The sequence below is a fragment of the Aptenodytes patagonicus genome, chromosome 21, assembly GCF_965638725.1.
Source record: "Aptenodytes patagonicus chromosome 21, bAptPat1.pri.cur, whole genome shotgun sequence".
Lineage (NCBI taxonomy): Eukaryota > Metazoa > Chordata > Aves > Sphenisciformes > Spheniscidae > Aptenodytes > Aptenodytes patagonicus.
In genome coordinates, this window is record NC_134969.1 from 3,097,926 (window position 1) to 3,124,014 (window position 26,089).

The following is a 26,089-nucleotide window of genomic DNA, read 5'->3' on the forward strand; positions in this document are numbered from 1 at the left end:
CATCTTTGGAAAGGATGAGCTGGATGCGAGTCGAATGACAACCAGAGTCTTTATTCAAATAGTCCCTTAGGATGTTTGCAGACATACAGACACACATACATATTTACACTCTTACACACCTCACAGAGCTTGAACCAATAAATTAAAACAAAAAGAGGGCGGGGGATATTTTTTTTTTTTTCCTTTTTCTTTTTTGTCATGTAAGAAACAGCAACTCCCCGAGGCGAGGCTGGGGAGCCAGCTGGAGAATCGCAAACAGAAGCCAACACGGACACAACCCTGCCCCAAAAGATGCAATGACAGCAAGTGTGCTTTTCAGCAGGAGGCCACTTCATACTCTGGCTTCGATGCACTCCAGTTTGACTATATCATCCAGCCTGCAGCCCTCAGCTTGGGCACAGTGGCTCGGGTGGGCACTTGGGCTCTCGGCACCTCTAGCTTTGGGGGTCTGTGGGCAGACTGCTGCAGTCTGAGAGTGGGGGGAGTCGCACTCGTCCGACGTAATGTCTGGCACGTCGTCCGACTGACTGTCGGAGCTCTCCAGGTCACTCCGTATGCTCTCAGGCTGGGCCAGGGTGATGTCCCAGGTTTTGCTGGCAATGCAGTCCTTTTGCTCACAGCTTTGGTGTTTGCACGTCTGCTCCTGCTCACCATCCTCTTCCTCCTCCTCCTCCTCCTCCTCTTCCTCATTCTCTGCCATTTGGGTGTGGACATGCAGAGAGTCCTCTGTACTGCTGCCGCTGGCCAGCTGGTAGTGACTTGGTTTGGCTTCGATGTCCACCTGGATCTCCATGTTATTGCACTCCCTGCAGAAACAAGCACCCTTGCGTTACTGGGCTCGACTGGGTCACCACCAGGCACTGCATCACTGCACCGGGAGGATCACGTTTCCCAAACATGAGCAAGATGCTGCTCATCACCCCACGGCATCTGGGAAACACCGCCACTCGCTGCTCTCCTTGAGTCCCTCCTAACAGCAGCCAAGATCATCCCCAGGCTGTGAGCCAGGAACTGAACTGGGAAAGCATCAGAGTCCCTGCGAGCAGCCAGGAACAGAGCTTGAGAGTGCTGGGCTGCAGATCCCCTCCTCAGCCTCCACATTATACATGAAAGTTGCTCCCAAATTGTCCCCAGTTGTCCTTCTGTGCAAGTAAAAGGATCAATCCACTTGCCAGCTACAGAAGAGCGGGCTGGTGCAACTACAGGCACCTCGCCACCCACAGCAGCACCTCGCAGAGCACAGATTTTTCCAGGACACCCACTACCAACACTCTTCTCACCATCGCATGTCCTCCTACCTGTCCTGGGGGTTGTAAGAGCTGATGATGGAACCAGCCATGGCTCGAGTGCTGGCGTTGTCACTGATAGCCCCCAAGCTGACCGAGTCTTTGGGGAAAATCTCCTTCTGGACATCTGCCTGAACTTCCAGCCTGCAGGAAAGAAGAGGATTCCTCAGCAATGCCTTAGATGGTCCCCGAGGGGCACCAAACAGTCGCTGTTCATCATGGGGAAAAAGCAAGAGGCCCTCTGTGCTGGCCCAGCTCAGCATGACAGAGTTTAACCCCAATGGTTCCTCTCATTTAGTCTCATTTTTGGCTCCATTTAGGTAAACCCATTCTGTTTTCCATGATGAAGGTTAAAGTTGTGTTTATATCTGTGACTCACTCAATTCCTGCGAAGAACCGATTTCAACAGATCTAGCACACAGCCATGATTATAACCTGGCTGCCGTATCAACACGTGTCTCCAATTACCCAGCAAACTGACTCACAGGCAGGTTTAGAGGAAAACTGTGGTGTAACCTCCCGACTTGGAAAGCAGTGACCCTGCTTGCTATAGGCCACTGGAGAACAGGAAGCATCAAAGCCTCTAGGCTGAGATCAGAGGACTGGAAGATCTTTAAGCAGGCCACGCAGGCATCTCTGCGCTGTTCCCAATTAACCTGAAGCATCAGCTCTGCAGTTTCAAGGAGCTCAGTAGGGACAGAAACTTGTTTATCTTTTGTCCTCCTTGCAAGAACCAGCCTAGCACTGACTCCAGAAGAAGCCTGGTTCTGCTGGGACTGGTTATTCTACAACAGACCAAGAAGTAAAAATACTAGGACGTGACTCCCAAGTCAAAGAAGGACCTCTCACAGTCCTGGAGGGCTCCCCAAAATAAGCCTGCTCAACCAACACAGGCCTTGGGAGCCTCTACCCCTTTCTTGCTGTGCCCATCAGTTCAGTTACCTGCTGTACTTCCCCTTGCCTCCCGAGAGGACACCACCACTCAGGGTGCCGCCTGAGAGGGCAGCGAAGCTGGCCGTCTCGCTGTAGTTGCCCTGCATCACGCTGAGCCCATCGGTGGGGCTCCCGCTGGTGCTCAGCACACTGGTCAGCCCCTCAATGCTGCTTTCGCCAATGCTGGGGTTCTTCAGGGCTCGCCAGGCATCAGCCACTGCGGGGAAGAAGAGCACAGGAATCAGAATCAGCAAGGGAATCGTTGGGCGGGGATGGCGCTGGCAGAGCTGGGGGTCAGAGAGCAGGCAGCATGTGCCTCGTCTCAGACTGCCTCCCTGCCTCGTCCAGGGCAAGGAAGAGCTGAGACTTTGCTTTGAGCGCCGCACAGCTGATCACCAGAAGACTGAAGCAAATAACTGCTTCTAGCCAAACCCAGGTAAAGACAGATGTTCAGAGTTGGGAAACGTTAAGACCCCCTACCATTTCATGACAAGAGGGTCTTGCTTCACCCCCTTCCTTTCACCAGTTATCACATTACCTGTGATTGGTCCATCATCTTCATCAAACTCGATTTTCACACCCTTTCCGTTGGCGGTGCTAACTCCGCAGCCACCGCCTCGGCACAGCGAGATCGGCACAACACCATAGACATAAGCCAGCATGATGGGGACTCCAATACCTGGAGAGTAGGATGCGCTGAGTTAAGAGGAGCTTAAGGCTGAGCTGTGTTGGGCAGACAGAAAGGACTCGGCAGGGACTCTTTCGGTTGTGTTTACGCTGCTTTTAAAGGTCCTAGTTCACAGCTTTGCAGACAGACAGCGGAGGAGCCCTTCGTTTGTGCTGCTGCAGCGCAGAATGAGGGAACCCCAATAGCGCAGACAGCCTCGGCTGAACCCCCAATACATCAGCCACCAAACCAGTCCTCGGGTAAGAGACAGCTCCGTGTGTCAAGGGACTCCACTATGGGCTGTGGCACAGGCAACTGGTGCTCCAGACAAGCCCCGTGCTGGCTCCAGGCCAACTCAAGCACATGAGGACGTGCAGCCTGGATGTGAAATGGAGGGATGTGCCCAGAAGAAAACACAGCAGCAGTCTGCAAACTGCCCTTTGGCCACCCCCATCTCACAGGGCTGGGCTACCCACTTGTCTCGGTGACTACTGGCCCACCAGAAGGGAAAGGGACCGTGCCCACTTACCAACACTGACAGCAGCAATGACTGGAGAGGCAATGACAGACAAAGTGACCCCACCAGTAATGGCCAAGTTCCTCTTGTGCTTGGAGGTTTTCTTTCCCTCATACCTGCTGTGGATCTGACGGAAGGAGAAGCACCAGGTGAGAACAGAGCCTGCCCATGAGCAAACACCAGCAGAAGACATTAATAAGCTTGTGATTTTACAGCCTTGTCAGCTGCATTAGCCCTTAAAGGACCATCTTGACCACCGATCTCCTCACAGATCAGATCTAGCAGGTGGGTCTGTGTTTAAGAAAAAGCAGCAGCTACATGTATAGTTCTGACATGCCATTTTTTCCCTCTCAAGGCCTCTTTATCAGCACAGACACACAACAGTATCGCGCAGTTTGGGGCAGCAGGTCAGCATCACAACACACGAGTGACTTATGCAAGCCGAAGTGTGATGCTCAGGGTCCAGCCACTGTCGCATAGAGCCCATCATCACAGGACGTGTTAAAAAGGGACCAGGTTTCTCCTTGGGTGCTCCTGGTTCAAGGCAGAGGCACAAGAGCAATGCAAAATGCATTTGAGAGGATTTCAGCCTGAAGGGCTATCAGCCACCACCTTCCCTCTCCCCGCACAAAGTCCAAAAGATAAGACAAGGTTCAGAAGAGACAATTGAATTTTGGTTCTGTGAAAAGATCCACCCTTCATATCAGCTCTAAATTTCTGGTCAGATGCCTCGAGTACAGAGAACGCCCCAAAAGCCCCAGATCCCTCAGCTCCAACTTTGTACTCTCCACACTTACCTTCCTCCCGACATACACAGGGATGCCAATGACCATAGCAGGAATGGCAATGCCAGCAATGAGGGAAATGCCTACAGGAGCGCCGATCAACGTGCCCAGCTGCCAGAGAATCTTCTTTTTACGACTCCATGGCTTTTTGCCCCAGAATGTACAGCCAGAGGGGCTTAACGGAAGGAAAAAAAAAAATTACATTAACACCACAGCAATTCCTAAGTGTTCCTGAGAACCCCCAAGTTCAACTTCCACATGAGCAAAACCCAAAACTTAGGAAGCAAGTAGACAACACAGGAAAGGTTTCCCTCTTTTTCCCCCCCCATCAAGCTTGATTTGCTCATCAAGGTGGTTATCACGCTACCGGGCCTATGTTTAATATCCAGTATGCCAAGGGCTCTCAAATGCAATTGTATCAGGAGGAGCTTTTCTTGGTGTGGAAGAGCATCCTTATACTGTAAAGTGGGAAGAAAGCTCAGAGCTCTTTGGGTCAGAAAGAAGAAAATTTTGCTGACCGATTGGAGAGGCAGGAGGATGAAAGGCCAACGCACGAAGCGAACGTCAACCAGCCTCAGAGAAGCGCGTGCTACCTCACCCCGGCAGGAGCCCAGGCGGGCTGCTCCTGTCCTCACCTGAGGTAATGCAGATCCGAGATCTCCTTCATACACAGCCAGCAGAACTCGCAGCCACACACCGCGCAGGTCATGTGGTTACAGCTCCCATCGTTCATCTTGATGATGTAAGCGCTGCAACGCGGACACGGCTTGATGTCATCAGCTATGGGGAGGAAACATGGGATTGAGTTGGACTCTGTGCTGCGAGGATGAAGAATCAACGAGGGGGTTCTCGTTACGCATTGAAACCCTTGTTTTCTGTGCGGGCAGAACACCACCGCTAATCACAGATAAAGTGGGGATGGTTGTGTCTTTATTATCTTCTCGCTCTGAAGATAAACTATTGATGAGACAGATCCCACCAAAGCCATTTGCCTGGACCGCAGGGACTGAGAACAACAGTCACTTTAAAAGCTTATTCCAGCCTTGAACAGGATGTATTCCAGAACACGCTTAAATGCTGGGAACAAGTCATACCTGCCCTGTGCTAGCCAAGGCAACAGCGTAAGAACAAACCATTACTAAATTGCTCCACTAAGGTGATTCACAGGCCAAGAACAACAGAACAATTGGGAGAAGGCGGCATCGGAGAAACTCCGAACCTGGCCTTCAAAAGCAGCCAAAAGGGGAACCGGGTCTGCAGCCGCACACGGGGGGCCGGTGCAGAGGCTGTCCAGTCCCCAGTTTGCTGCTGGCAGAGCAGGATAAGGGTCCTTCATCTCTTCCTTAATCCAAGCGTCATCTGATCGCAGCTATGCAATGGCTGTGCAGCGGTTCAGGGCTTTGCTGGCAGCCTCTGCAACGCTCGACAATATGAAATCCAGCTGCTGAGACCAGCTTGCACCTTATTAATCACTACATTGAATCCAGCAAGACCAGGGTGGGGAAAAACCACTGTCTCAAGAACCTCTCTTTCAGTGGCTAAGTGCTACGCTCTTCCTGGCAGGGATCTCCTTTAAAAGGGTGTAAAAACTCAGGAGCTATTTTTTGCTTGCTGGTTTGTACCACAGGCTGTGGTAGTGTCTATGCTGTCCATTATCAGGGACCTCTAACTGGGGCACGTTGAACATTGACATACCACCAAGCCACCTCTGAACCACCCACGGCAGCTCCATTCTAAGTAAGTGTATTAACACTTTAACCCCTGACATAGAAGGAAAAGCAGGGTGCTTTGTTTGGGGGTAGGGCGGGACTGTATGAAATGGCCTTACTGCCCACTTTCAGAGTCAATACAGTTATTTTTAACAAACACTAACTCAGTAGACACAGCAGCTCCTACCAGGCAGTGTAGGAGTCTGTGGGTTGGCATTTTTTCTGTACCTGACATTACTAGCATCTAACAGTGCACGGAGCGAGGCTCCCCACACTCAGCTAGGCATGAATGCTACTCTTTACAACATTTGCAGCAGGCAAATTTGAAGTTGCAAGGCTAAAAAGTGCCTATTTGTTCAGGGTTTAGATCAGCAAGAAGTGAGAACATCCAAGATCAAAACAGCCACAAGCCTAGCTGGGGCGGATGAGGGGAGCTGCCGTGACGTGGAAGGACCCAAAGCACATCATCACCTACTGATCTGTTTTGCATTCTTGGAGGAGCCCGCTGGATTTGTTCCAACGCACAGAAGAAGGGGAAATGACTCTGAGTTTCACAGCTGTTCTCACCCGTGGCTGCTGGAGACCCTCAGCTGTGCCATGCAGCCGCGTTCCCCGCAGGGCGCTAACACCCCCCCTGCTTTGACGGGACGGGATTTTGCACACAGGTGTCTCTTTCTCAGCTTCACAGGCATAACTGCGGCACCGAGTAACCAAAAAACACATGAATCCATACCCGGTCCGGATTCCTGTCCGTAACTGAGGCCTGATGTGTGCTTGGTCCGTACTCGGAGCGTCTGTGCCCTTTGCTGGCGGGCCATGTCGCAGGTTTGGTTGGGATGCCATATCTGTTTGCAGTGATAGCAGAACTCCGTCTGGCAGCCGTCCCTCTCGCAGGTCAGCTTGGGGCAGCTGGCGCAGCCGTAGGCAATAACTGCGTAACTGGAGAAGGAAGACACCGCGTGAATTAGTAAAAGACAAAGTTATCAAGCGACAGTCCAGTGATCCTTTTAATTCAGCCTGCCCAGGGACGGCACGGGAGGCTGTCGCTGCCTGAGCTGCTCTGCTCAAAGCACCCGGTTGAAGAGCTGCTGCAGTGAGATCTCAGGCTACGCCGAGCAACACGCGCTTTTACCCCGGAGCCTGCAGCAACATTGCCCTGCGGGGCAGGTCAGCAGAGCGGGCCATCAGCCCACCTCTCCCATCTCATTTCTTTCATCTTATTTCTGTCCGTACAGCAGCCTGCATGCTAGACAAATTCCTGCTCTCTCCAGTCCTGTGACTTGCACTGCAGGGCCTGAAATTAAGTAGTGCTAATTGGGTTACTTGGGACAGGTACCTTTTACACAGACAGCTTACAATACTGAATTCTGTCCTCAATAACTGCTGGCAGTTCTCACTGTCGATTCACACGGACCAGATTTGTCTTGCCCGGTGTGCCCACCTAACAGCTTGCTGTTTCTGCCGATGCAGGCTCCTAGGACAGGCTCACGCTGCTCTTTCCAGGCACCTGTGGCTAAACACACATACCCCGGTTCCTTAGGACAGGCATACGGGTGGATGCTATATGGCCCGGAGGAGCCTAGGAAAGCTGAGGTTGTCCTGGGCACTTCTATCAACTGAGTGATTCTAAAAAAGTGGAACAACAGGGGTTTCCACGTGCAGCTATCTCAAAAAACAAGCTGTTGTTCATCTCCACAGAACTTCCTTTTTTAAAGAGCAGCGAAGAACATCCCTCTGCCTCCAGAGTAAGCCAAAACTTGAGTAAAACCGACCGAATGTGCAAGAGAGGGAGGCCAGGTCCGACCAGCTCACTTCTTCTGATAGTAGTGCGGGGCTTCCAGAAGGAAGCGCGCTGCGTACGCAAAAGTCTAAGCGGCATCACCAAGCACCGCCACAGGAAAGCTGACTTACAGTCATCTGGGATGAGGTTGTTTCCACTGGCAGGGGCTGAACTGAGCAATTCCAGAAGCGCCTTCCAGTTCTGCGACACCAGTACGGCAAAGGGTATTTTTGTTGATCATCCTCAGTACTTTTGTTAGCGGTCAGAGGAGAATAACTCCTATTTAAGGTTTTATATTTAGAGCTTGTGTAGCTCAAGTTGTATTGCCTCTTCTCAGAGGCAGCAGTGCGAGAACCGATGAATGTGTCATACCACAATGATTCATATCCCGTGGGAGTCTGAGCAACTTCATCCTGCCAGGGTACGACATAATCGCCAAAGAAACAACATCTCTGCGCCGAGCACAGGGCCGGGAGGCACGACTACAGGGTCTCAGCGTGCATCAACGGCTGCGCGCTCCTGCACGTGAAGCCAACATCGGAGGAGAGACGGGATACAGAAGGCCTGGGGGTTTGGGAGGGACAAACTTGACCCACATTGACTCCTACGCGTCTTGTCTAGGGAAGATCCCACTAAGCATCCTTACCCTGCCACTATCATACAGCCAAAGACCTACCCCTGGCAAAAAAAAAAGAAAAAAAAAAGCTTCATCTGACCAGCTGTGTTATGACACACTGCTCTTTCAAATCATAACAGCGGGCTAGGAAAGCTCAGTGTAATATATTAAGCAACCCCATGCTCCAAATTAACCCCTCACTCGAAACGTAGAGTTTTTCTAAACGTTCGAGCAAATCCTATGAGAAATTAAAATCGTCACCATTTATATTTTATTCCTAGAGCTGAAATGACAAATATCGTGAAGAAGCCCACAGCTGCGGGGAAACAAACTACGTGACTGTCTATTAGGGAAAGAAATAACACATCCCCAAATTCAAGGTCAACTAGAGAGAGGCTGTTGAAGCCATGTGCCTAGGATTAGCCACGGCAGGATCTGGACGGCCAACGCGTGCCCCCTCTTCACCTGACCTCTGAGACATCACTGCATTAAACAGCTGCTTCCAGGCTCAACCCCAGCAGGCGAAAAGGGAAGCTCCGACTTTTCCCCATGCAGCAACGACAGTGTCTTCCCGAGACCCCAGGAATCGCACGGCATCGTTCCCAGCCCACTCCTTGGGTGGCCACGAGTTGCCTCCGTCCCTCCTCCTGCTGCTCCGCAGGAGTCAGAGCCTCACCGGCTGCCTCCAGCCTCATTCACCGAGCTCAGCCTACACAGCTCTGTTTCTTTAAAGGTTCTGTTATTCTCCCAAGCTTCTAGGAGAGATGCAGTGTGACAAACACTAGACAGTGATGCCGCCCGATTGTAGCAAGGGGAAAAAAAAAAAAAAGCTGCAAACATAGAAAATTATTTGTATTGCGATTGATGGCGCATCAATTGACCAGTGTTTCCATGGCAACACGCACCGGTATTGTGCTGGTCCTCCTCCTCCCCGGCAGCACAGCCAAGCTCTTTCATTTACGAAAGACTGCGGTACGCGTGGAAAGCACAGGATTCTGCGTGCCACACGCCCAGGGTTTTGTCTGCCATCGCCCAGCAGCCCCTCACCGCTGTCACCTCGGCGGTGGGTGACACCCAATGCTGAGCATCGCCGTGCCCCCAGCCCTACGCTCCCGCTCTGGCTCGGTACACCGGCACTACTACGGTGGGAAAGCCCGCCGTAAATAATTCATACCCTGACTTTACATAAGCACAGCAACACAAGCTCGCTGGGAAGAATGAATAGGGTGATTAATTCCTCTCCCTGCCGGAGGGCTGATTCCAACAGCCTTTGTTCGAGTGCTACAGACACATTAGTAGCACTGGTCCGCAGCGACTCACGGGAGCTGCCTGGTTTCCAACAGCCAGGTCACTTCTTGCTTCCGCTGGGCAGGTCAGAGGAGGATGCCCGTGCACGTCGTCTGGCTCACCTTGCTGACAGGCTAACCAGGGAGGAGGCTTTTGATCGCACGAAGAGCTGTGCCTGACACCACTCTGCCCAAACCTCCCAAAGCAACCGCCGGATCAGACTCAGGCTGGGTTACCGTCAAAGAGGCAATGCCCTCCAGGCCACGCTGGGGCCGGCTCCTTCCAACCGGACAGCCTGGGTGAAGTACGTTGCATTTACACCTTATCCCGAACACAGATAAATATCACAGCAGCCAAAGAGCTGAGATTCAGTGAGCAGGTACTGGATTTTCTCTAGCTGGTTAACAGCGAGGGCATTCCCTCTGGTATCGCTCTGTGGGCAGCATAACCTCCTCCATCTCCCTGATCTTATCCCCAGCGCTACTGGAATATCGAGATCTGGCGCTCGATTTTGCTTCAGAAAGGAGCAAAGCTGTTGTTCGCTATCAACGTTGCCCTCCAAACAAACAAGCCCTTATACAGCGATGCTGAGAGGCCGTGAAATGGGTAACCTGAGCCAGGTTAACCGATTTGCATAGGAAGGCTATTACAATGCTCTGATTAAATCTCCACAACCCTCCCACCACACTTTCCATTCTGACTGCTAGGTCAGACTTTCCTTTCATGTTCTTGCTACCCAGAATTGCAATCCAAGCTGAGTTCTAGATAAACTTTGCAGCACTTCTCTAAGTTTCCCGAACAAAACCCTTTTCCAGGCAGCTTTGGCTTACGCTCAAATAGAAACCTAACAGAGTTCATCTGAAGGAAAAGAGAAAATGAAAGCAACACACAGATAACTATAAAGTCATCAAGCTTGGCTGGACTGACTTCTGGACAGACAGACATTTCTTCACTTAGGCAACGGATAATGAGTCAACATCACTCCTCTGTGCCACGCATTCACGTCCTCACTGGGAAAAAGTGACTGTTTACGGTTCCTTCTTCCCCACCGTGGAAGCTGCAGGGTGTCCCCGTGCACTGTCCCCACAGCTCGCAGCGATACACGCGGCCGGGAAACTCCACGCTTCCCATTTGCGCAGAAAAAAAGCTTTCTTTTAAATTAGGGAAACGATGGCTCAGCTAACCCCCCCCTCAAGTCCTATCACTCATACGCGATTTATCTGTATTTCCACAATCCCCCAAGGTCAAATCCTAGTGCTCTAGCGAGGCAGTAGGGACAGACAGAGTGTTATTTTGGCACCCAAGGCCCATAAACTGTCCTGAAGAGACTGCTGACAAGCGAGCAAAGAACACCTGCAATGAGGGCTCTTCATGGGACTCTGTAGGACCAGAAGTGTGTACCAGCAGCAGCACCCCACTGGGGGTGAGCCGCCCCTCCCTGCGTTGTCCTGGGACCCGGGTGGGGACGAGCAGCACCCCAGCAGGACAGTGGGTGGGATGCCATCCCCAGGACCTGCTGGGGACAAGCAGCATCCCGCTGGGACAGCGGGTCCGGGACCATCCCAGCTGGGACGCCATCCCCAGCTGTCCCAGGACCTGGTGGGGACGGGCAGCGCCCCGCCAGGGCGGGGGTCTCCCTTCCCTGAGCCATCCCAGGCCGGACGGATGGGTCAGTGGGTGGTCGTGTCGTCGTCCCCCCCCTCCCCAGGCTGTCCCAGGCCGGAGGGGGCAGCACCCCACCGGGACACCGTGTCCCTCCCCGGCACTCACCCGCAGTCGGGGGCCGGGCACCAGCGGCAGTCGGGGTCGGCGGCGAGGCAGCGGCGCAGCATGAACTCCTCGTACTTGGCGACGAGGTGCGGGGAGTCGCGGAGGAGGCGGCGAATGTCGGCGGGGTTGAGGCGCTCGCTGCACTCGGGGCAGCAGATGTTGACGCGGGACTCGGTGATCTCGATGCGCAGGTACTGCCGCAGGCAGGCCCCGCACGACCGGTGCGGGCAGGACAGCAGCCGCGGGGCGTTCTCCGCCGGCTGCCGCACCAGGCACAGCGGGCACTCCAGCTCCTCTTCGCCGCCACCCTCCGGGACCACCGGCGCTTCCTCGGGGGGCGGCGGGGGCGGCGGCGGCGGCGGGGGCGGCGGGGCCGGCGGGGCGGCGGGAGGCGGCGGCGGGGCGGCGGGAGGCGGCTCGGCCTTGGCGCGGCGGCGGCCGCCCGCGGCGGAGGCGGCGGCGGCGGAGAAGACGCTCTGGAAGGAGAGGCGGCGGCGGCGGCCGGGCTTCGGGCACTTGGCGGCGGCCGAGTGGATGGAGGAGGAGCGCGGCGACTCGGAGTCCCGCTCGGAGCCCATGGCTACCGGGGCCGGGGCGGCGAGGCGGTGGTTGCCGGTCGACGGTGTCCGCCCGCGGCGGGGGTCCGGGCGTCGCGGCGACGCCGCGCGAGGGTCGTTCCGGGGGCGAGGGGGCTCCGGGCGCCGCGTCCCTCCGCCACGCTGCAACGACAGCGGCCCCGGAGCCGAGTGAGTGCGGCACCGCGCCCGCCCCGCCCCGCCCACTGCGCAGGCGCCCCGCCCCACCCGTCAGTGGGCGCGGCCGCCGGCGCCGCCATTTTGGTTGCGGGCAGCGCCCGCGGGCAGGCCCGAAATCCGCGGGCCCCGGTGCGGCGATGGCTGTCCCCGGCCCCCGGCCGGCGGCGGCGGTGCCGCCCCACGTGGCTCTGAAGTACCTCAGCGGCGTGGGGCAGCGCGGTAGTGCTGCTCCCCTCTCTCCATAGCGCGGCTCCCCTCAGCGCCCCCGGCTCCCCTCAGCATCCCGCCCTCGGCACTGACAGGCCCGCAGGGCTTGCCCGGAGCATCGCTGCCCACCCCGGCGTGGGCCATCGTGGCCTGCTGGCCTCACCCAGCCAGAGGCTTCCCCCCCCCCGCCCCGTCCCAGGCCTGGCGCTAACGGTGGGTTGTGAAGGGGCCTGGCGCTCTGCTGGGGGCGGGTGGAGGGCCCTTCCCCCGGGGCAGTTGTCTCCTGTTGGGGGGTGTGTGTCCATAACCACAGGAGTCCCCTCTAAATTCATTCATCCTGCTGGGGCATCTTATCCCTGGCTGCGTGGCCCTCCCTTAGAATATTGGTGAAGAGTCGTGTGGGGATGTACTCGCCCAGGAACTCTTCCCCGAGTGCGGGGTTTAGTCTCTTTCATACAGAGGCACTGAAACTACAACCTACGTTCTCGCTGCAGCCATGCAGAAATGTAAAAGCCTCCGTTTCCTTCCAGGGTTCCCCCGTGCCCACAGGGGTCTGCCAACCTCGTCTCCCGTTCAAAGGCAGATAAGCTAACGGGAAGACGCTGCCTCTTATTATGCAGGGGAGGCGAAGCAGAAAGATCTGCTGTGTCTATGAAGCGCATGTTAAATTGGCACAGAAGGGGCTGCTTTCCCCGTAGACTGTCAGCTTCTGACTGGACAGACTGTAGTTATTCATGTGACGAGACAAGTGCGGCTTCATCACTGTCTTCCAGCTATCGCCATTCCTGAAATCGTCTCTCTCAGCAAAGCCTATCTGCATGGTTATTACCAGGCTCCTTCCTGGCTGCGGAGGGCCCCGTTCAGTGCCTCTGGGATGGAGAACAAGGTTTAGCGAACCGAACCCAGGCTGACAGTCAAAAGCACCTGGGTTTCAGGGCTCGCGCTGCCTGACTTGCTGTAGGCAAAGACCCCGTGCCTGTCTGTACAGCAGAGATAATGATGATGCTTCCCCATTTGATGGGCGGGTGAATGAAGGCACAGAGGGAGTAAATCACCTGCATAAGACCACACAAATGAAGCCTCCTCCTCTCCTAATCCCCTTCAGCTCTCCTGTTACCTTCCCTGCGCTTTTCTTCATTAATTCTGCGCCTGCCATACACCCTCACGTAGTGCTTATCCCGAGATGCCTGCTGCACCCAAGTCCTTCCCTAGAGCTTATGATCCCCAGGCATTTGTCAGCTCTCCCTCACCTCTGCTGCGCTCCAGCGTTCCTGCCACAATACACATGGCTTTGGCCCAGCTGGAAGTTTTGGACCACACTTAGGATAGGCCTCAGAGTGTTAAATTCCCGCCTGGGATCAAGAACCCTGTTATTAGCGAGCTAATTTAGCAAGGGAGCCAAACAGTCCTGCTCCAGGAGAGGCAGGGATGCTACAAGGGTGTCTGTGGAGCGTGTTGCCCCGGAGCAGTGTAAGTTGCTGAGCTCCTGTCCCTGGCAGGCTGGCAGGTCATGGGCAGGCATGAAGGTGCTTAGCATTTCTCTGACATTTCTGATATGTGGAGCTCCCGGAGTGCACTGACACATGAAAGGATCCTCTCCCCATTTCACTAGTGGGAAAGGAAGGCCAGAGAAAGAAAGGAGAGATGCTGTACTGGTGTAAAACAAGATGATATTGAAATTAGCTATTCCTGTCCGAGACGGGCCAGGTATGAGACATCTTTAAATGGCTGTCGCTACCCAACTGTAGCAGAGACTGTCTTGGTTTGATGATTTCACTAGAAAAATCACACTCCTGACTGAAATAGAGAAACCTGAACAGGACCTGTGTGTGGGACGAATCTCCCAGACAGCGCTCTGACAGCTCAGCCCTACGTCCTTTGCAGCGCAAGAGCACAGACTGTAACTAATTGTGGGAAGGTTTCCTCTCAAAAGCTAATGTGAGACAGGCCTGAATTACCAGTAGTGCAGAGACAGAGAGACAGAGAGCAAAACCATCTGGAGTCACTGGGAAAGGCATCAGCTCACAACGTGCTGATGGGGCAGAAATGACTCTTCACTCCCTTACATGAGGAATCAGGACACAAACGGGGCTGGGGGAGGCCAGGATAAATCCGAGGGGCTCACGCTGACTTCAGAGCCATCCTCCCTGCTCCCAAGCTGCGCACACCTCTTGCCAGTCTTTATATGTTTAAGGGAATTCCGTGCTTTTATGGAGCTCAGAGATAGACTTCTAATTGTCCTGACCCTGCCGTGGTCCAGACATACCGTCTACTTGAAAACAAGTTCCCTGTGGCCGAGGTGTTTCTCCGTGGCGAGTTTCCGCAGCCCTTGCCAGGAGCAGAGGCTCCAGCCTAGCATGTTCCTGACTAGGGAGCAGTTTGAACCCGGTAGTTTGTTTTGATTCAAACGGAAAAAAAAAAAAAACCCAGCCAGGACCTGGGGCTGGGAAGGAGAGGGCACGGAAGTGGGCTGCCAGGGAGGGGAGGAAAGAGGCTGGTTGGAAAGTCACCGGATTGGGAGTGAGATCAGCTCAGCCCCTCCCTGGGGCTGCAGGCAAACCGTCACCAGCCTGACCATTTAACTGAGGGATATTTGAAAAGATAAACAAAAACCAAAAAAAAAAAAAAAAAAAGGAAAGGGGGAGAATTCAAATGCTTCAGTGAACCACTCCGCAAATCCCAGCTCTGATAGGCAAATTTGCTCTTGCTTACGCTGGCAGAAAGCTGGAAGACCGCTGACTTCCGACCCCGCTGCTTAGAGCAAATCAGAGCAGGATTTGGCACAGGCGACTTTTAAAGCCGCCTGAAAATGCCGTATCTCCCAGGAAGGCTTCCAGCAGCAGTGCGGGGCGTGCTTTGTCCAGGCACCAGTTGGAGCCAACCCGCGCTGCCCGGTGCCGTTCCCAGCCTGGACGGAGCAGCCGGGGAGGCTGGGCTGGGGTGGGCTGAACCTGCCTTTGGGAGGCACAGGGCCACTTTCCAGAGAAATACCCCGGCCACCCACACCCCAAAAACCCCCACAAAGCAGAGTGACAGCTCTGTCGCTGGCTTCAAGGAGGAAGAGCCTCTGGTGATGTAATGAAAACTCCCCTTCGTAATTCAGAGAGTGAAAGCAGAGGCTGGCTGCTGGGAAGGGATTGCGAAACTCAGTTCTCAGACTGCCAGTATTTGCATGGAGGGACTGGGGTGTGCCACGGCCAGGAATATAGCTGCGGTGGGATGCTGGCAGGCAGGCGCGCCGGCTTTGGTTTGCAGCCAATAAAATAGAAACTCTGGCTCCTACCACGTCCCCTTTGCCCGTCCCCCCCCTTTCCTGGTTACTCAGATAGCACAGGTATAGTAAGTAACTGCCTGTTGCTCTTGTCCCTGGCCCGCAGGACGCAGGGAGATGTTAAAACGGCTATTTCGGGACACACAAAGATTCAATCTGCCTGAAACCTCCAGCTCATTCTGGCACTGAGGTGCGAACCCCTCCCTGGAACAGACTGTTTTCTCTAGAAGTACATGGGTCTCCTCGGGGTTTCTCCCTCTTTACCCAGGCAGGGATGGGTGGTTATTCATAGGTCACAGGTTTCAGAGCAGATGGAGTTTAGAGAAAACCCAGCTCATGTTGCTGCTTTCTGCAATAGCCACAGACACGATGAAATGGGGGAAGGAGGGGAACAGCTTTATACCAGGAATTCTTCCTTGTTGCCGGACAAGGGCACTCTGGAATGACTCAGCTCTGGTCTCACTGGGCAGGTTGAGACCTTTGGCCCTGCTCGGGTGGGACAGCCAGGGCTGTTAAAGGGATCCAGATGCATCAGGATTCACCAGGGCCAAAATGCAGACGACAGTTTCAAGGGACTGTCTCCTGGGGACCTACCACGGGGCACAGCCAGGTACGCGCTGTGACATCTTGCAGACAAACCCGAGAGGTTGCTGTAGTCACAGCACCTAGATGAAGGTGAGAGGGACAGACAGACCCAAGTAGCACAAAGGTAGTTTTAAACCTCTGAGGTATGGTGGAGGGTCTCATCCCAGCTCCCTGCCCTGAAGAGTCATGCCAGGAGCATGTGGGTCTCCCTTAATTCCTTCTCTTGGGGCCCCAGCTCCCCTGTGTGCAGAGCAGGGATGGCAGTCTTGGTCTGTCAGAGGGGTTCAGCGAAGCTTAACCCTGAAAGCTTTGAGATCTGTGGTGAGGGATGCTTTGCATTCATGAGGTAGCAGCTGTGTATGCAAGAACTGAAGCTCATTGGGGTCATTTTCTGCCGGGGCCCTTGGGAAACACTGGTTTGTAATGACATGCACTCTGATCATTTCTCAGATGGAGATGTCATTAACGGCCATTTATGTCTCTCCAGGGAAGACACCAGTGGCTGGGGAGGGCTCTCCCCAGTGTGCAAATCTGCACACATTTTCTGGGTTGATCTGGTTAGTTCATGTTCTGTTTGCCTCTCGTGGTCCCCTGAGATGTGTTCAAGGAAGGACGAGATGATTCTGCTTGACTCCCTTTCTCTCTGCTGGACTTAACAAGGATTGACATTCTTTTAAATGAAGAGCAAAAGGCAGGAGATGGGAGCCCTGGGATCAGAAATTCAAGGCTCTTCCAAGAGGATTGTTCTGGTTTACTCTGCGGTTACTCCTCCTCTCCCCTCCATCTCCCCGTCCCACTCTGCTCCCTCCTAACACCCACATGCACAGCACAGCAATCTTCCACTCCCTGCTGTGACTTTCCGGGGAAGATGCTGTCATGTGAAATCCTGGGAGAGAGTTACCACATGGAGCTCTCTGAAAGCATCGCGCGTCCCTTGCAGAACAGGCCTGCAGACGGAGGAACGCTGCGCTCCCCCTCCTCGAAATCCTGAACGCGCTCATGGATGGAGGTGGGGGGAGCGGGGAATCATCTTGTAAGCTTGGGAGCCGCCTACACACATGGCAAGTCTTGTCAGCAGCTCATAAAAGAGGTGGGAGGTGGGGAGATTTTGAGGGGGAAGAACTTGGAGGCTCGTGTGCCCATGTATCTCACCATCCTGTCTCCTCCAGGGCTCAGCCAGCCAGGAGGGCCGTGAGCTTGGCCTCGTCGCTGACACACGTGCGTTGAAAGGAGACCCCGAACAGGGACGCAGAGATGACTACTGTCTGCTTCAGCAATGACGTAAAGGTAGGGAGCGTTAAGCAATTACTTATAATAGTAATGACATGCTTTTCCCCTCTACAAAAGAAGCATTTCCTTTTATAATAAAAGCACAGGCTGTTATAGTTTCTTTATACACCTGTTCTCCTGCACACTCACTGTACAGCTTTGGGGACGGAAGTAACAATGATCCCCGCTCTCGATTCACTCTTACTGGTGACCTGCTATCCTTAATGATAGGGGATTTATAACTGAGAATGTTTAGCACAGTAGGGTGCTGCCATCAGGAAAGTGCTGGCCTGATCCCTACAGCACGAGGAAGCAGCCAGGCTCCCTCCTCACCCAAGTTGTTAAACAGACAATTATGTGTTTGGTGTTGGCATAAACACAGGCAAATTAGTCACTAGAGAAAACCCCAGTGCCTGTGACAGCTGGTTGTGGCTAGAAGAAGGTGGGGGTTACAAATACCTCTGATAGCAGCAGGCAGCTGCCTGTCTGGCGCACACTGTGCCGGGGTGGCGGTGGCTGGGCACTCAGTGGGGAGGGCCAGGTTCCACCAGCAAGAGGCACGGAAATGGCGTGACAGGGCAGGAACCTAGCACTGGCTCTGGAGGCTCTCCTCTCTCCACACTCCCTGATGGCAGCTGTTTTTCGGGCTGCTCAGCATCTTGCAGGATGTGAGCAAACCTGGCCGCAGCAGAGGCAGCAAGGATCAAGGTGAAATCTTCAGGAGGACCATTCGCGGAGGAGTGAGGAAGGGTTTGTTCTGCCCTCAAGAGAGCAGATGCAGAGAAGCTAGAGCACTGGCATGGGGCTTGATTTCTGCAAGGAGAACAAAGTGAGGCACTGGCCTGGTTTCCAGGAAAGGAGAACAGTGTGTCACAGAGAAGGCATTGAAAAGACCTGAGGCTTCTGCCTCAGCTTTCTGTCTCACTCCCGCAGACACGTGGGTGCTTGGGAGTTCAAAAGGCTGAACTGGAGGCTGTCCTGCAGCTGGTGCAGGACAGGAAGCTGTGGGCTTCTCCTGCAGAGCCATTGTTGGTGCATAGACCACAAACGGTGTCCCTGTCTCTGCTGGAGATCCCCGCACGGCTCAGCGTCTTTCTCCCTACAGCGCTGATCTTTGCAGTGGGAGTGTGGGAACCGGAGCCGGACGGGAAGGCTTGGTACGAGGCACTAGCTCTAGTGCCCAGGCCCCCAAAGAGACACTGGCAGCCCTTCAGCAGCATCTCAAAACATCACAGCATCTCTGACATCCTTTCCAGCTGGTGCATCCTACAAACACAGGTAGGGCTGGGCACGCCACACGTTTCCTTCACCCGACCCACCCATTTCCTATTTTCTGCAGACATGACAACTAGTGAGTTAATCCTGCAGGCCATAAACTAAGCTGTATTAGCAGACACCATCTGTCCTTTTTCATTTGCTGATGCACGACCTATTTTGCTGCGTAGTGGAGCAGGCGCTGCAGTTTCGAGGCTTGCATGTTGCAGTGTCCCTGTTGCCAGGGTATAATCCACTGTTTGCAGTGACCTGCTAAAGGGAGAAGGCTCCAGTGAACTGAGCACCAGGGGGACCTGCTGTCATGGGCAGGTGGTGGCTGAAGCCTGTCCCTACGGCTGCTTGGCCTCAAAGGAGGTTTGAGCCCCAGTCCCACAAAGCACCAGTTAACACCTGGGAAGAGAAAGGTCTCAGCAGAACTTCCAAGGACAAGAGCACGACTGCCCTCAGGGTAAGGGCCTCCCCTTACCTGGAACTCCTTCAGCAATGGCCATGGGAAGGTCACTGTGAAATAACACCCTCTTAGACCTGCACTGGGGCTGGGGACAGTAAAAGCGAAATAAGAAAAGGGAAAAGGACTGTTTTCATCTTGGTGGGGGAAGAGACACATCCACACTCCCGCACTTGCCAGGAGGTCACGGAGAGACGTGAACATCTCGGGTCTTCAGGACCATCTGGGAGAATATTAGCATGGGGTTCAAACCCTGCTGTCTGCTCCTGAGGACACAGATGTGGTACTTCTTTCTCCTGAGTAACAACCCTGCGCTGCTTTGTCTCGGAAGCAAAGTTTTCAAAACACGTACCACCTCGGCACCTCCAGAAGTGCCGTAACACAGAGATCATTCTCATACCAAAGTGGGGTTCATGGAAACAGGCCATGTGGTGTGCTCAGCACTCCAGCTGCTCTGGCCTGGGGTAATTCCTGTGCTTTATGGAAACTGAGCAATGGCAATCACAACAGGACAAGGAAAGACAGGAAGAGAATTCTTTCTTTATCCCTCTAAGGGGATCTGGTCATGTCTTGGAGCAGTCTGGTGACCCTTGTCTGGGTACAGAAGTACAGACATTATTAAAGGTCATAAAACCATCAGGATATTTCCAAGCCAGTTATCATATTTGACTTAACCAACTCTCAAAGCAATTCCAAAGGTTAGCGCCTTGCTGCGTGAAGCCGCATTTCCTCCTGAATTTACCAACTTCTTATTTAACTCAGCGCTGGTGGCAGAAATTTTCCCTGAGCTCTGAAATAAAGAGCAAGGAAATTCTGTCATCGTGTGCCGTTAGGAGGGAGGGAGGGAACTGAGCGCAGGGGGCTCGGTGCTAACACACTCATCTGTTACTCAGAACGAGGGCAGTCGCTGCTCACCAACCTCTGCCTGGGGTCCCAAAATCAGTCGGGGAGTTTTCGGCTTCCTGCCTTACTGCACAACAAAAGTGGAAGAGAGAGTGGAAGGAATTATTCAGACTGACTGCCAGACAGCTTCTTTCTGAGTTAGCTCAGTTGCACCATTTGGGCTTTCTGAGGAACTCTCAACGTGCTGGGTAGGATGTGGCCTGAATCCACCCACTTCTGTGCTACCAGTGTCCTCTTGAGTAGCCAACGCTGGCTGCTGCAAGGACAGTGCAAGTAAGCTGGTGTGGTGTCATTTCCCTTTCCTGCTAGTTCTGCTCTTTTGTCTTAGAAACTGGCTTAAGCTCTGAACCCCGGGATTTCCTACCCTGCTGCAACTGTAATCGGTGGTAACTTCTGCACAGTCTTGCTGCCTACAGAGATGCTTGACCCCTTCACAAATCTTGCTAAGCTTTGGACACCCACAGCTTCCAGTAGCAATAAGCCCTGCTGTCTCCTTCCTGTCTTCACTAAGCTTTGCCCAGTGTTCCCTCGTCCATGCTGTGGAGACTCACTTGGCCTCTGCATCAGATGTGACAAGAAATAATGACTTTCCTGCAAGATGCTGTGATGTCCCCACCGCTCTCCTGCAAGGTGTGATCTCTGTCCTGCACCGTGGGGAGAGGGGACGGTAGCTGGTGTCAGGATCTCTGTGCTAGGAACAAGGTTTACTTGCAGACTGACAGCTTGGGGTATAAATCCCCACAGCAGGACTGGTCCCAGTGTTTCTTTTTTTCTTTCTTTGTGCTTTGGGAAGAGAATTGACTCAAGAATCGTATTGATCTGAGGCCAAGGAACAAACATCCCCCCTTCACAGGCCACAGCCACGGGCCTCTCCTGTGCACCATGTGAGGAAGAGGAGCAGGGAAAGGCAGTGCCTCGCCAAGACTAGAACGTACCCAAATCTATGACTACTGTCAGGAGGTGGGAAGAGGAAGAAACAACCCATGCGGTCAGCCCTGGAAACGGCAGTTCCTGCCGAGAACTGGCTGGGGAACATTCCCATTTTCATAACCAGCAACAGCTGTCAAAAGGAGAAAGAGTAGTGATTCTGGACCCTGCCAGCAGCACCTCCCGTCTGCAGCTGGGACGGGAGAGCAGCAGAGTGCTCCCAGCACAGCCCTCTGGCCCCGCAGCAAGGAAAATGTGTGTCATTTTCCAGAGGGCTGAGCCAGCACTAACCAGGTGGGAAATGTATGAGCGTCTCACTTTGAAAATCAGCTTGATCAGGGTTCCCTTGTCTCAGCTGAGATCTTTCCTGAGCCTGAAACTTGGTTCCCAAGCTCCTGCCCTCAGCCTGGTTCAGTCCAGGCCTGCTCCCCCAGTGCTCTGTTCTCTCTGCAGCAGAACAAGGTGGGCAAGGGGAGGGGGGATCTGTAGTTTGGTGCGTCCTTCATTCCTGGGCCAGCATGGAAAGGTAAACGGGGTTTGTTCAGCCGGGGTTTGCTGCTGACCCACCCCTTCCTTCCCCCGGCCTGATGCCATGACCACAAGCCCATTCTCTCTAACTTCTCTTGAAGCACAGCCCACCTTTACTGCAGCCAGGAAATTCCTCTTCTCCCTCCTCCCTGTCCCTCACCCCTTCACCACCATGAGAAACCCCCTTACCTCTCTGGGGCTGATGTCATCTGTGGGTTGCCTTAGCCAGTGTTTAAGCAAACTAGCCCCTGTGCTGTCTGAGGGGGCTGGACTGTGCACAGCAGAAAATTGAGTAGGAGGTTTCTGGGGTGATCAGCGTGCACTGAGACCTCAAATGCTTCTCTGAAAGCAGGCCCTGCTGTTGCTCCATAGCATCCTTCTAACAGGGAGGCAGCAGCTATGACCGTTCCTCATCTGCCCAGCCCTGCCCTCTCTGATCCAGGCTGCCATCCCAGTTCCCCTGAGCACCAGAAAAAGTCCAGTGCCTGACACTGAAACAGCTGTAGCTGCCAAGTGCCTCCCAGCTGTCTCTGAGTTACAGGATCCCTCCCCAGCGTAAGCCCTGCAGTCTCTCAGGGGGCAACTGTTGGCAGTAACAGCCCTATTTAAACAAAGCAGAGACAGCCTGACTTTACATGGCCTCCCTCTGCCTTTCCCTGCCCCCCTGCCGTCATGCATATTTGGGGAAAAGCCTCTCAAGGCAGCGCTGACTCCTGCGCTTTCCACTGTACGTGCAGCTCAGCCACAGCAACATGCTGGGGTTCACGTAGCTCTGGGTCCAGCTCCAGCTATTCCCACCCACTTTCCGTGGATCTCCTACAGGATTCACAGCCCAGCACCCAGGGGTGCTTCCCATCCCCAGACACGTAAGAACAGTGCTCTCAGCATGGGATGGGCACCAAAATTGCAGCTGGAGAACCTGGCAGTGGACATGGAGCAGAGCCCTGTCCCTGGGCTGAGGACCAAGAATGCCTCTTTCCCATCTGACAAGCCAAGGCTTTGAGCTCTGCCAAACCCCAGTGTTTGTTCCTGCGTTTGGCAAGAGATGGCAACAAAAGCATGTGCGAGGCAGAAAGAGGAGTTCCAGTGAAGGAGGGAAGCGGGTTTCTCTTGGGTCTCTGTGACCTTTTCTGGTTTGGAAATAACAGAGAAGTGCAGAGACGGTAACAATGCACAGCAAGGGTGTTTCAACTGCCCCAGCAGCAGAACAAACCCTGTGGCCTCCTTCAGTCAGAGGAAACTGGAGCCCAGAGCCACAGCCCAGCCTTTGGCTGCCTGGGATGCAACCAGTGGAAATCCAGCTCCGGGGAGTCGGTGCCTTTGCCTGTTTGCGAGGAAAATTTATTTGCAGCCATGGAGCCTTAGTATGGGCACCTTGTCTTCCAGCCCTGGTTCTCTGGGATACAGGTCCTGCTGTGTGATGGGAACAGTTTTTCTTCTGCTGGCAGCGGCTCAGCCAAGTTCTGCCAGAGCCCATGGACTGGGATTTATATCAGCAATGCCCTTGGCCATGAGGATCCCATTGACTCCATCCTCACCGCCCTCCTTAGAGAAGCAAGCACAGAGAATGAGCTATTGGGGCAGAGCCAAGAGAGGGGCTGAGACCGAAGAGAGTCAAATGGCTCCAGCAATTTCTCCGTGTGCTTTCAGCCCGTCTTGCTTAACCGCAGAGAGAAAAAGTGATGCTGGCAGGAGGAAAGAAAAGGAGCAGGGTTCTGCGCAGGTAGGTTGGGAATGCACCTAGATCCCCCCAGAGCTGAGAGTTAAGGCCAGGTTTATAACAAAGGTAGAAATGCTGATTTGGCCGAAAGGGTAATATTTCCGTTGGAAACCAGAGAACTATTGATTACCCAAGTAACCTCAGCTATTAAACAAACGGCCACCTCAGCAGAAGGAAATTTCAGCCTGGGTTTAGGGAGAGGATAGAGGGGACTCCAGGGTGGCCCAGGCAGTGGTGGGAACATACCAATCTGCTCTCCTTGACAGCTGCTGCACTGCTGGCTCTCAATGGTACCAGATAAGGAGTGAAAACACAAGGTAGGCGCCTGTGAGTGCCTGTGTGCGCCCCTGCCAAAGGAACTGGAACACATTCACTGCAGTGGAGTCATGGCCAAGATAAACTGTGGAATAGGAAGGATTAAAATGTCTCACAGGACCTGGCTCAGCTCCCAGGGCCCTCTCTGGACACTGGCACGAGGGCAGCTCCTCCCGGTGCCCCAGGCCTCTGCAGAGGCTCACAGGTCCACAGCCCTCTTTTCCCAGGAGGGCTTGTGTTGCAGGCTGGGTACCAACACCCGGCAGAGCACAAGTTTCCATTTATTGTGTTTCTATATTATTGTATATCTAGCAGCGATAGCCTGTGGTAGGGAACAAACACACAGGTAATACAGCACGGCTGTGGAATAGGATCGCATGAAGGCACTAGGAGCATGTCAGGGACCCAGCTGCTTCAGCTGATGTGCAGATGCCAGGCTGTGAAACATTCACATGATCATCCCTTTTGCAGTGTAGGCAAGTATAGGGGGAACAGCAAGGAGAGCCAGCTGAGCAGTGGAGAAGGTCAAGGACTAGGAGGGTTGACTTGGCCTTTCTGCTTGTAGGAGGTCCTAGTGCCACTCCCCCCACTAAATTTTGAATAACCTTGAAAAAGCAAGTTGAAACATGACTTAGAAGCAGTCCTAGCTGCGTTAGCTGCTGGCCATGCGGAACTGCAACCTCAGGGACTGAAGCTGCAGAAAAGCAGCGTTAACTCCTCCCCATGCCCTTCCCAAACTGCCCCCGCGAGCCTGGTTCGGGCCATGCCTGGCAAGGTCTCATTTGGGAGTGCCTGGGCCCATCCAGAGCTGGCTCCCTCCCACCACAGTTGCCCTGTGCAGCACTGGGGGCTGGCACAGAGAGCTGCTAGCAGGTCCTCTCCTCCCCTGCCCGCCCACGTCAGAGGCATGAAATGCAGCTGGCCACACAGCCACCTGGGTGACAACACTGTGGCCCGCTCCTAAAAGCCTCCAAGCGTGGGGCCTCCAACCCGTTGCTCCTACAGAAGTCCCACACAGCAGCACAAGCTGTTGCTGCTTGCAGAGTTACCGTAAAATAAGCAGCAGCGTGGCCACCCTGGGCCACTCCCAAATGCTCCCTATAGACACAGCATCTGTGCCTTCATGGGGGAGAATCGTGCATCTCGCAGCAATAGCCTTCCCTAATTAAAGCATATTTATGCTCCTTATTGCAATTCTGCCCTGTCATGTACATTCAAGCATTCCTGGCCGCATTTCTCCATGGCCCCACTGCTGCCCCCAGCCCTTTAAATGACACGTGAAACACGGGAAACGTGTGAAAGCTATTTCAACAAAACGGTTGTGACAGGAGCATTGGCCTCTCTCTGTTCTTGGATTTCAAACAAGGTTTCTTCAGCCCTACTGAGTTTCCGTTTTGTGCTTCTTCCACCTCCACCCCAGTACTGGTTTCTGACACCCACAGGGGTTACCAGCAATGGGCTTCTGACCCCAGATGTACTTTCCTCAGTCAGACACACATTGAGGATCCTGACGGGCAAAAGGCAGGTTAGCACAGATTGAGTAGGTACTTTCTAGTTTGCTAACATACTGCAGGGCACTGCTGCCCAGCTTGCGTGTAGGTGTGGAACTGGAGCTGTAAACCCACCAGCTTTTTCAAGCGTTAAAGAATGAGCCCAGCTTTTGGATCAGGAAGAGAGATTAAATTCACCCCAGGGCCATGGGCCAGCACAGCGCATAGGTACCGCTGGGATGCTGCAGGGCACAGAAGTGACCGTCGCCCCTTGTTCTCTCCGCTAGCAGATGGGATCCCGTTATGCAACTGTTACGCTAAAAGGCAATACAAGATCCAGAGCGGTTTCAAGGACTTTGTTATTTTGCCTTCCAGGTCTGCAGATCCCCAAGATCCACATCCAGAGAGTTCCCGGCAATAATTGTGCACCTGGCTGCCTTCCCCAGAACTACTGCTTCCTGCACAGGCAGGGTAAGTGCTGAGGCTGCTGGAGATGTGTAGTTTAGGATTCCCACCCCAAATGCACGCTGCTGGGCTCGGTCCCAGTGCACCAGCTCTGCTTACAGCCTCCTATTAGGTAGATGCAGCTCAGGGGGACCAGGTCTCCAAACTTCTGATTCATTTCATCAATGATTCGTGCTCTAATCCCAAGAGGGAACTTTGGTCCCCTTCTCCAGAGAGGGACCAGGGCTGCTCCCCAGTCCCTTTAGCCCATCCTGGAATTTCAGGTACTCCTGGCTCTTCCCAGCACAGCATCAATGACACACACTGGTATCCTGGGGGGATGCATTTGCAGCTTCTGCACCAACCAGCCAGGCTCTGACCCGGTCTCGCTGTCCAAGAACCAAGCCCTGCTGTGCCAGGCTGTTAGGGCATTGTATAATATTGCTGCTGCCCAAGAGCCATCCCACATCAGCACGTTAGCCAGAAAGATGCCGAGGCAGGCTCTGATCACGCAGCCGCTCGTGGAGCCCACCCTGACCTGCTGCCCCCGGAGCGTCTCTTACCTCACCCTGGAGCCCACTCCTGATGCAGCTCTCTTCCCT

At 54.0% G+C, this 26,089-nt stretch overlaps 1 protein-coding gene across 1 annotated transcript; it reads right to left on the reverse strand.

Moving 5' to 3' along the window:
• Nucleotides 1-30: 30 nt before the first annotated feature.
• Nucleotides 31-26,089, reverse strand: RNF19B (ring finger protein 19B). Its single transcript, XM_076357540.1, has 10 exons — nucleotides 26,051-26,089; nucleotides 11,351-12,069; nucleotides 6,631-6,836; nucleotides 4,824-4,968; nucleotides 4,201-4,363; nucleotides 3,416-3,530; nucleotides 2,758-2,898; nucleotides 2,229-2,436; nucleotides 1,299-1,430; nucleotides 31-806 (listed from the first exon to the last, which is right to left on the reverse strand). The coding sequence occupies exons 2-10, from the start codon at nucleotides 11,926-11,928 to the stop codon at nucleotides 332-334; spliced, it is 2,163 nt and encodes a 720-aa protein (XP_076213655.1). The 5' UTR covers nucleotides 11,929-12,069; nucleotides 26,051-26,089; the 3' UTR covers nucleotides 31-331.